This window comes from Brachyhypopomus gauderio, chromosome 17, assembly GCF_052324685.1.
Source record: "Brachyhypopomus gauderio isolate BG-103 chromosome 17, BGAUD_0.2, whole genome shotgun sequence".
In the NCBI taxonomy this organism is placed as follows: domain Eukaryota; kingdom Metazoa; phylum Chordata; class Actinopteri; order Gymnotiformes; family Hypopomidae; genus Brachyhypopomus; species Brachyhypopomus gauderio.
Window position 1 is genome coordinate 510,155 of NC_135227.1, and position 9,846 is coordinate 520,000.

Sequence of the window (9,846 nt, forward strand, 5' to 3'; positions counted from 1 at the left end):
ATTGAAGCTGGTATTACAATACGGAAACGTGTTTGATTGCGAGTATCTACAATCTGTGGAGTCTGGATTATTTATATGAGGACAGATGCTCCCGTATACCACCACAACCCAGACAATTCATTTATATTTATATTTATAAAATTATTTAAATAATGTATTAAAATTTTTGCTAAGGTTCCGTTAAGATGGTTGGAGGTTTTCTTGCTACAAATTGCGATTAAAAAAATGTCAGAGATGACATTGGTCTTCCAGGCCTAAAGATACCGAATCACTAACAGAGAAACTGTGTGAAGCTTGTACGATTCAAGAACAGCTCGAGCGATTCTGTGCACGCAGAGTTCTCACGGTGGAGATTTTAAGCACGACATTCGCAGATGAGGGAGAAGCCACACAAACTTTATGGATGGAATCATGATCTCTTTGAAGTCGCTTGAAAAGCAAGCATGTCACAAGCATGAAAGCGTTTGTAATATCGTTATCACAGCAATCTCTCTCCTTTTTGAGCAGGTTTGTAACTTCAATTTATAATGTCAAACCGTGTCATATTAGCGATTACGTTTGCGATATAGGCTATTTGATAAACGACCATTAGGCTATAGTGCGAATTCACAACGCTTATTTACAAACCAAACGGACGAAACATGTAGCAATAAACTAAATGTATTATTTAAAGCCATATAATAAATGTCGCATCTGGTTTGCTCAGTGGGTACTTGGACATATGTAAAGTTGCTTGGTTACATCAGTCGTTGTAAAAACCGCTAATGCAAATACAGTTTATTTACTTACAGGCATTTTATGTACTTCACGCACTACGGAAGTACAGAAACATTTCAAATGTATATTTGTCATGGAGTTGAATCAGTCAGGGAGGAAATGAAAAATAATTGTCAGTTTACTATTACGCCTACAGGAATTCAATTATGGTCAAAGACGAACATCACAAAAGTGGACACGAAAGGTCTCCAGTGCGGGTGGCAGCGGTGGAACTAATGTAAGAGCACAACTACTGCTCACAGAACCTGCTCATAAATATTCGGATGTGCGAAAACGCAATCTGTTGTCCATTAGCAATGATTCTGTAACTGGATATCCTCATTAACGGTAGCCACGCCCTCTTTGCTGTCAACGCTGATTGGGCAACGCTGATTGGGCAAAGCTTTGGCACTGACAGTGACTTCATAAAAAAAAAACAAAGGTCCCAAAGGATAAAAAAACAAAGCTCGCGCACTGAAATGACAGTGTCCTGCAAACCTCATACCGAGATCTTCTCCCTCGATCTGTTCCCCACCGTGACGGAAAGTGGGACTTTCATTTAAGACAAGAAGATGCCGCGAGGATTTCTGGTAAAAAGGAGCAACAAACGCACCTCGGCGGCATCGTACAGATTACGGGATGAGGACACGGAGTTACCTAAAGCGGACCTACCGACACAAACTCCAGACGGACCCACAAGGACGGTAGTTGAATACCCTGATTTGACAGCAGCTGACCACAGCCGTGAACCGTGGCGATGCTCACCTATCGCGAGCCCCCACGCGCTGCTGCGTGAAGACCCGGTGGTCGCAGCGCGCCAAGCAGATGTGTCGGATTACGCGCTAAATTATGTAAGCAACCCAGAGTTCAGCAGGTCCTCGTGCAGCAGTAACGATCCCTACAGTCCCGCAAAGCCAGTCAGCGCGGAACTGAAGCAGTCCTTCTTCGATAGATGCCTGAGTTCGCCGGCGACAGCGGAGTCGTTCCCGCTGAGCACACCGGTGTCTTCTATTGAGCGCCTTCTCATGAGCCACAGAGAGCTGAAGTTCGACCCGCCCGTGCACCCTTACCCGCCATTTCAACAGAGCACCAAACGTCCCTGTATAGAGACAGACCGCAAGACCAAGCCACCGACCAAAAAGCCCAAAGTCATCAGAAAACTTAACTTTGAAGACGAAGTCACCACTTCGCCTGTCCTTGGGCTTAAGATTAAGAAAGAAAGCCCCGAATCGAAAGTGGCACCAACGTCTTCTGGGAGAAAGAAGCCGTTGGGCGAGTTTATCTGTCAGCTGTGTAAAGAGGAGTACCCCGACCCGTTCTCTCTGGCCCAGCACAAGTGCTCCCGGATCGTCCGCGTCGAGTACCGCTGTCCCGAGTGCGACAAGGTCTTCAGTTGCCCCGCAAACCTGGCGTCGCACCGCAGGTGGCACAAACCTCGCGGCATTAACAACGAGCCTCTGGGTTCTAAAAAGCCACAGCACGAGGGCAGTCCGCGCGAGGCCACGTCGGTGGAAGGGAAAGAGAACTCGGATAAAGCGCGAGTGAACGGTCAGCACCTCCTCCCGCTGGACAGCGCCCAGAATAAAGCGCGAGTGAACGGTCAGCACCCCCTCCCGCTGGACAGCGCCCAGCGCCTCCACGGAGACGAGCATCTCCACAGATCCCCGCAGGACGCGCCGGCGGACGCGCCCTACGTCTCCACGGAGAAGCGCTTCGAGCTGCACATCAGCTCCGGCGACACCCCGCGGCTGTTCGAGCGCTGCCCGGAGGCCAGCGACCCGTCTGGGTACCTGTCGTGTCCCGGCGGAGGAGAGGAGGTGTACGCGTGCCACTACTGCAGTAAGAAGTTCCGAAGACAGGCGTACTTGAGGAAACATCTCGCCGCACACGAGACCATAAAGGCGGTCCCGTACAACCATATAGAGAGCGGACAGATCACGTTCCCGTGTCACTTGTGCGGCGCGCACTTTCCCTCGGCGGAGATTCGCGATAAACACAAACTCTGGCACGCGGTGAGGGACGACATGTTTGCGGGTCCGGTGAAAACGGCGAGCGCGTTAATGATACCGGACCTCAGTCCGGCTGACCAGCAGGTATTTTCATGCAAACACTGTCCGTCCACGTTTTTCAGCTCGCCCGGTCTGACCAGACACATCAACAAGTCTCACCCTACGGAGAACCGACAGGTCATGCTCCTGCAGATGGCGGTCCGGCCCGGGTGCTGATCCGGTTACCGGGCGACGGCCATGAAACCCCGACCCTAATAACGATGTTAATGGATTATGTAATAGTGCAGAATAAGACGTGTTTAAGTGACTGTATCGACCAGCATGTGATTTTTACAAATTAAGCCAATATGTTGTAGACAATATTTTCTTGTTTATCTGCAAAGCTAATTAGACGAACCGTCGTCAGCTTGGAAGTTATTGTAATGTTTAATACATAGATTACTCTATTGGGGATGACCAATAGTTCATAATGCGCAACATAAAAGAATATTTCGCAATTTGATACATTTCATAAAAACAAATATTTTGTGTCTGTAAATGAATGTAGTTCCCACGGAAACGTGCTGCCCGTCGCTAGACGCGCGTTTTGTAAAGGTTATAAATGGTCGTGATCACCCCGTAGACTATTAACTGTTTGAAAAATGTACAATTAAATATACAATTATTTGCCAGCCAGTAAATGCCTAGAATTGATAAAACAATCAGAGGCTTATATGTGTCAATATAACGTGTAATATTTATATTTTCATATGTAATCAAAACATTTCCAGCTGTCGTGGAAAAATCTAATCCAAAGCTCAATAAAGCTGATTCCCACTAATGGCTTTCAAATAAACAACTTATTTGACTTGTGCAGAAAGTTCAGACCTAAGTAACAGCTTGATGCATTATTCCAAAACTACACCCAGAAAGCACCTGCAGTTTTGTCATGATGAACAGGAAAACAGTCCGACGTGGCCACAAAGTAAAGCACACGTACTGTAGCTAATAACACATCATCAAAATCAAATCAAATCAAATATATTTGCATCAAACACAAATGAGCAGAGACGGTGTGGTAAGAATACTTTTTATTTCCCTGTTTCACTGCATGTCCACCATGTTCCTCTGATATCCATTACAAATGTATCCTACAGTATGACAATAGTGGGTTTGTGTACATACGTGTGTTGTGAAGGTATCAACATGCAGTTACAGGCACCATGCACCATGTGATCAGTAGAAACATACATTAAATCTCTGAGTACGTGTTTCTGCATTCACTTTACAAGAGGTTCCAAGCTCAGTTGCTCGTGTGCAGGGGTCAGCTATGAATGTTCTGCAGATGTTCTAGACGTTTCTGATCAGCACCCAGGGACCGTGGTGTAGATCAGACGCTAGGGACGAGCCCCTGGCACTCCACCTGCTTCTCATTCTTTTTTCGATCATTTTAAATTCTTCTGAAAACAAAAAGCGTAAGGTTGTTCTGTCCAGTCTGATGTCTGATATGTGTATTGCAACTACTCTATAAAAACCAAAAATCCTGACCCTAACATGGCGACTAACGTGGTCTCCAAACACAACAGGTTTAATTTCGAGGTCTCGCACCCAGCCCTTTACAAACACTCCTCTTTAGCTAGAGAGCAAACGACAGAAAGCAGGAAGGAAAAGAGAGAAACGCTTCCTCCGCGTTTCCCCCAAGCAGGACGTCTGACCCCAGCTCCACCACAGGACGTCTGACCCCAGCTCCACCGCAGGACGTCTGACCCCAGCTCCATCGCAGGACGTCTGACCCCAGCTCCACCGCAGGACGTCTGACCCCAGCTCCACCGCAGGACGTCTGACCCCAGCTCCACCGCAGGACGTGTCCCAGCGAGTCTTCGTGGCCCAGGAGCTGGCAGGACACTGACGGGACCTCCGGCTAGCGGCGGGGGGTCTCCGTGGCTGCGTCTCCGTGGCTGCGTCTCCTTTGCAGGGGTGTGTCCGTGGGAGTCTGGGCTGATGGCAAGGGGTGCGAGCAGGGCGGTGGGGGCGTTTGGGGAGAGGAGGGGGTGATGTGGCACCGTGGAGGTGTGCTGACCCCGGGCTCAAGCGCTCAGGCGTGCGCAATGCGGCTTAAGGTTCATTTAAAATGTCAGTGTTGTTCTGTTTGGGTTTTTGGCTGGTTTAAATACTGTTAAATATGTACACAGACCATATACTGTTCATACACTATACACACTTTAAATATGTATATATTTTATAATAATATATATATATAAATATATATATCTACAGTCATTGAAAGTGGAAAACTGGTGATTCTGTATAACAGAATATAACAAAACAATGACATTCTAATAAGGTGAAAACAAAATAATAAAAAAAATGTATCTTGTGTGTGATCCAAAAATGAACAAGTAATATTATTACACACACACACCCCCCCACACACACACCACACACACACACACACACATACATACAACATACTTACAGAGAAGGAACAGTAGTGTTGTGTGTCAAGATGGCAATAAAAACATCCGTTTTACTTAGTGTAAAAAACAAAAAGCTAAAGAAAAGGAAGAATGTAAGAGCAGGAGTGTTTTAGGTCTACCACACATCTACACCATGGTGCAGGACTCATGTGGCCAGCTCACACAACACCTCTCGTCTGTACAGGTATAAAACACATCACAGATTACGCACCAGAAATCAAACCGAAGTCTCGGTATATCTGCGGATCACTGTACGATCACTGGCACTTCCGGGGGGTGGGGGGGTCGCTACTGTGGCAACGCCATAGTAACCACATAACCTCAGTAAAACAATGTCCGCATAAGCAGACATCAAAAATACTCATCTGGCGTCTTTTCTTGTAACTTGTACTGGTACACATTAAGTCCTTTCAGAAGTGCGTCCTCACTGATAGCTGTCTCTCCACTGCAGGTGTGAAAGGGTGGGGTCAGACTGTACTGGGGGTGTGGTCTGTGTGTACTGGGGGTGTGGTCTCTGAAGAGATGGCGAATGATGGCACATTTCTGAGAGTGCACACATGCATGTGGATGTGTGTGTGGTATAGAGCGGGGTCAGGTGTTGTGTGTGTGTTTGGGGGGGCGTGGATGTGGGCGTGGCGGAGGGCGGGCTCAGGTCTTGTTGGCCGACCCGGAGGATCGTCGAAGCTTCATGGACATGCGGCTCTTGCTAGTTCGTGGAGACATTGGCGAGGCCAAGCCGCGGGGGTCCACGGCGGCGGTGGGGGGGTCTGCTGATTGGCTCTCCAGGCATGTGCCTGTGAGGGGGGGGGGGGGGGGGTGTTGGGGGAGGACACAGCACAGCCATCAGCCTTCCCATCTACCCAACACAGGCCTTTAAAAACACAGTCCAGCACAGAGTGTTGCAGAGCTACATGACTGACGGTGTGACATCACTGGGATGGGGGGGGGGGTCAGAGAGGTCAGGTCCAGAACGTGACCCTCATGACTGATGCTCCGCTTTTACGCACAACGACACCTCTGGACTTTGAAGCTCGATAATATCACAGTACTCGATGACATCACAAGCAACAAAGCTACAACACTGACATGTCAAAATGATCACGTTACCAACGGTGTGTTCATGCGGTGAAATAACTGTGAAGGCAGCATCCCTCTGAGGAGCGTGGGTGGTTAATGCGGAGAGAGAATTGAGGGGAAATTTCACAGACAAATCAGAGGGGAGGAGCATCTAATCAACGCTGAGATCTGACACTTTGTCCCTGAATGGGGGGGGGGGGGGGGGGGGGGGGTTGTTAGTTAGAACAGTGTAAGACCAACTACCCAGGGATCCAGGGATGGATCGGGGGGGGCAGCGTATCAGAGCTACAGTCTGCACGTCTGTCTCAGGTCTCTGCCCTCAACCATGATGAGCTCAATGTGTTCTCATGGGAAGGAGAAACAAAAGCACAATTTCTCTCTCAGACAGATGAGTGGAGAGCGATCAGGGCAACAGGAGGAGTGGAGCAGAGAGAGAGAGGAGAGAGAGAGAGAGAGAGACAAGGAAGAGAGACAGAGAGGAGAAAGAGAGGAAGGAGAGACAGGGAAGAGAGACAGAGAGGAGAAAGAGAGGAAGGAGAGACAGGGAAGAGAGACAGAGAGGAGAAAGAGAGGAAGGAGAGACGGGGAGGAGAGAAAAGGTGTGATTGGGCTGTAGGGAAAGAGCAGCAGGTGCAGACACAACAAATCAACACACGGACAAGAACTAATTATGATACACACACACACTCACATATATATACACACACACACGCACACATATACACACACACACACATATATATACACACACACACTCACTTTCACACACACACACACACACATATATATACACACACACAAACATATATATATATATATATATATATATATATATATATATATATATATATGATACAGATGGAAAACCGAAGGACATGAACAAGCCCGTTTGCAAGCGGTGCTTTTGGAACATTTCAACGAAGGGCGCTAAAGCCTGGTTGAGTGACCATAGCGCTCGACTCCGCACGCACCTCGCGCGAACCTCCGCGAGCGGTGGAGGCTTTATACTTTCCGCTTTGCAGTGTTGTCCGAAACTATATGTGGTAGTATAAAAGAAACACCCCTCAAAACAGGGGAATGAACACTTACCTGACAAATTTTAATGCTGCTTTGTGTTTCAGGTTTGAAAAGTGCTGCAATTTAGGCTAAAGTACTTGAAAATGTTGAAATTGTAACTACTTCGTTTCACAACAAATATCTGTCTGACTGAACAGTTTTCTTGTATTATATTAACAAATACGAGCCTCTTGTAATTCCAGGATGAAACATGAGAGAACGTGAAGACGTTAAGATTGGGCGTTTTGAAAATAAACAACCATTAAATAATGTGATTAAAAGCGCAATATTTCGAATCATTTCGAGTATATGTATAAATATTTAACTTAATTAAGTTTAACGTGCTGGGAAATATTGGTACAAGCGCTTGAATTGAACCCTGCAAACATGACTTTGTTCATTGCGCTGAGGCGCGGCGCGCGCAAAGTTACAAAATTCGAGAGGTGCACGACCTCGCGTGCGCCGCGCTTCAGCGCGATGAACAAAGTCATGTTTGCAGGGTTCATACACCTTGTGGAATTCAAACACTTGTATGTCACTTTCAAGGTCCATTTCAATATTTCCCAGCACGAGCAAAGACACTTTGTCAGACGTTCAAAAAACGTTCACTGAAAAGCCAGAATGAAAGTTTTAGTGACGTCTTTTTTAAACGTCTATTACTGCCGTTCAGTTGCAGTTTTTGCACGTCCTGACATCCAATAAAGGTCCTAGTCAGACGTTCAGATAGAAAACTCGTCATAGACGTTCATGTTAAGTTAAAAGGTTAAGGTCCTAGTCACACTGTCAGATTTTGAACCAGTTTTGAACGTCCACCAGACATGCAAAAATGGGTCTGGACTGACCGACGTGATACACACTTGATTTTAACGTCTTTCTGACGTCGCATGTTTGTTGGGATAAGTTAAATATTTATACATATACTCGAAATTATTCGCTTTTTCATCACATTATTTAATGGTTGTTTATTTTCAAAACGCCCAATCTGAAGTTACAATTTCAAGCATTTTCAAACACAAAGCAACATTAATTTGTTTGTTTATAAAAAAATAAAATAAAAAGGCTTTAAAACGGAAATTAGCACCGTATCTGACTTTGGTATCGAAAATGGTATCGTATTTCAATATTTTTTTAAGTATCGTATCGAAGTTGTAATTCTTAGTATCGTGACAAGCCTAACACACACAAACACTCACTCTCTCACACATACACATATATACACGCACACACATACACACACACGCACACACATATACACACACACACACACACACACACACACACACACACACACACACACATATATACACACACACACACACACACACATGCACACACACAGACACACACAGGCCGGTATCATTACTCTCCTTCCATCCCCTCTGCGTCAGTAAATGGTTTTCTGTCTGACAGGCTACTGACTGTCAGTGTTTACAGATCAATACAGGTCACTGACGACCACGACACACACGTTACATTACACACATGTTCCATTACACACACACGTTCCATTACACACATGTTCCATTACACACATGTTCCATTACACACGCACGTTCCATTACACACGCACGTTCCATTACACACACACGTTCCATTACACACGCACGTTCCATTACACACGCACGTTCCATTACACACGCACGTTCCATTACACACGCACGTTCCATTACACACGCACGTTCCATTACATACACGTTCCATTACACACACACGTTCCATTACACACACGTTCCATTACACACACGTTCCATTACACACACACGTTCCATTACACACACGTTCCATTACACACGCACGTTCCATTACACACGCACGTTCCATTACATACACGTTCCATTACACACACACGTTCCATTACACACACACGTTCCATTACACACACACACGTTCCATTACACACACACACGTTCCATTACACACACACACGTTCCATTACACACACACACGTTCCATTACACACACACACGTTCCATTACACACACACACGTTCCATTACACACACACACGTTCCATTACACACACACACGTTCCATTACACACACACGTTCCATTACACACACACGTTCCATTACACACACACGTTCCATTACACACACACGTTCCATTACACACACACGTTCCATTACACACACACGTTCCATTACACACACACGTTCCATTACACACACACGTTCCATTACACACACATTCCACATCACAGATCAGTGGCAGGGACTTTAGTACAAGGAAAACAGTGATGGTTATTCACAATTATTACACTAACAGCCACTTGACCCCATTTTAGAGAAACACTTCAATTCTACTAATGTAACACTGCAGGATTAAAGACTAAACACACGTACACAGACAGCCACGACGGAAGGCAAACTGGATAGAGTGATGGAGTGATACTAGCCTATGTGAGAGGACAGACAGGAAGTACAACAGGAGACGTGTAAGATTCAAAAGAGGAGACGAGAGAGCGACGCCCACCAGGCTGGGTTAGTGTTAGG

The 9,846-nt window shown here is 46.2% G+C and overlaps 1 protein-coding gene across 1 annotated transcript; it reads left to right on the top strand.

The window, feature by feature from the left end:
• The first annotated feature begins 1,051 nt into the window (after positions 1–1,051).
• Positions 1,052–3,624, top strand: insm2 (insulinoma-associated 2). Its single transcript, XM_076977602.1, has one exon. The coding sequence runs from the start codon at positions 1,329–1,331 to the stop codon at positions 2,979–2,981; it is 1,653 nt and encodes a 550-aa protein (XP_076833717.1). The 5' UTR covers positions 1,052–1,328; the 3' UTR covers positions 2,982–3,624.
• The last annotated feature ends 6,222 nt before the right edge of the window (positions 3,625–9,846 follow it).

What these genes read in the sequence shown, in the direction of transcription:
- insm2 (XM_076977602.1), top strand. Translation starts at nt 1,329, where the DNA reads ATGCCGCGAGGATTTCTGGTAAAAAGGAGCAACAAACGCACCTCGGCG.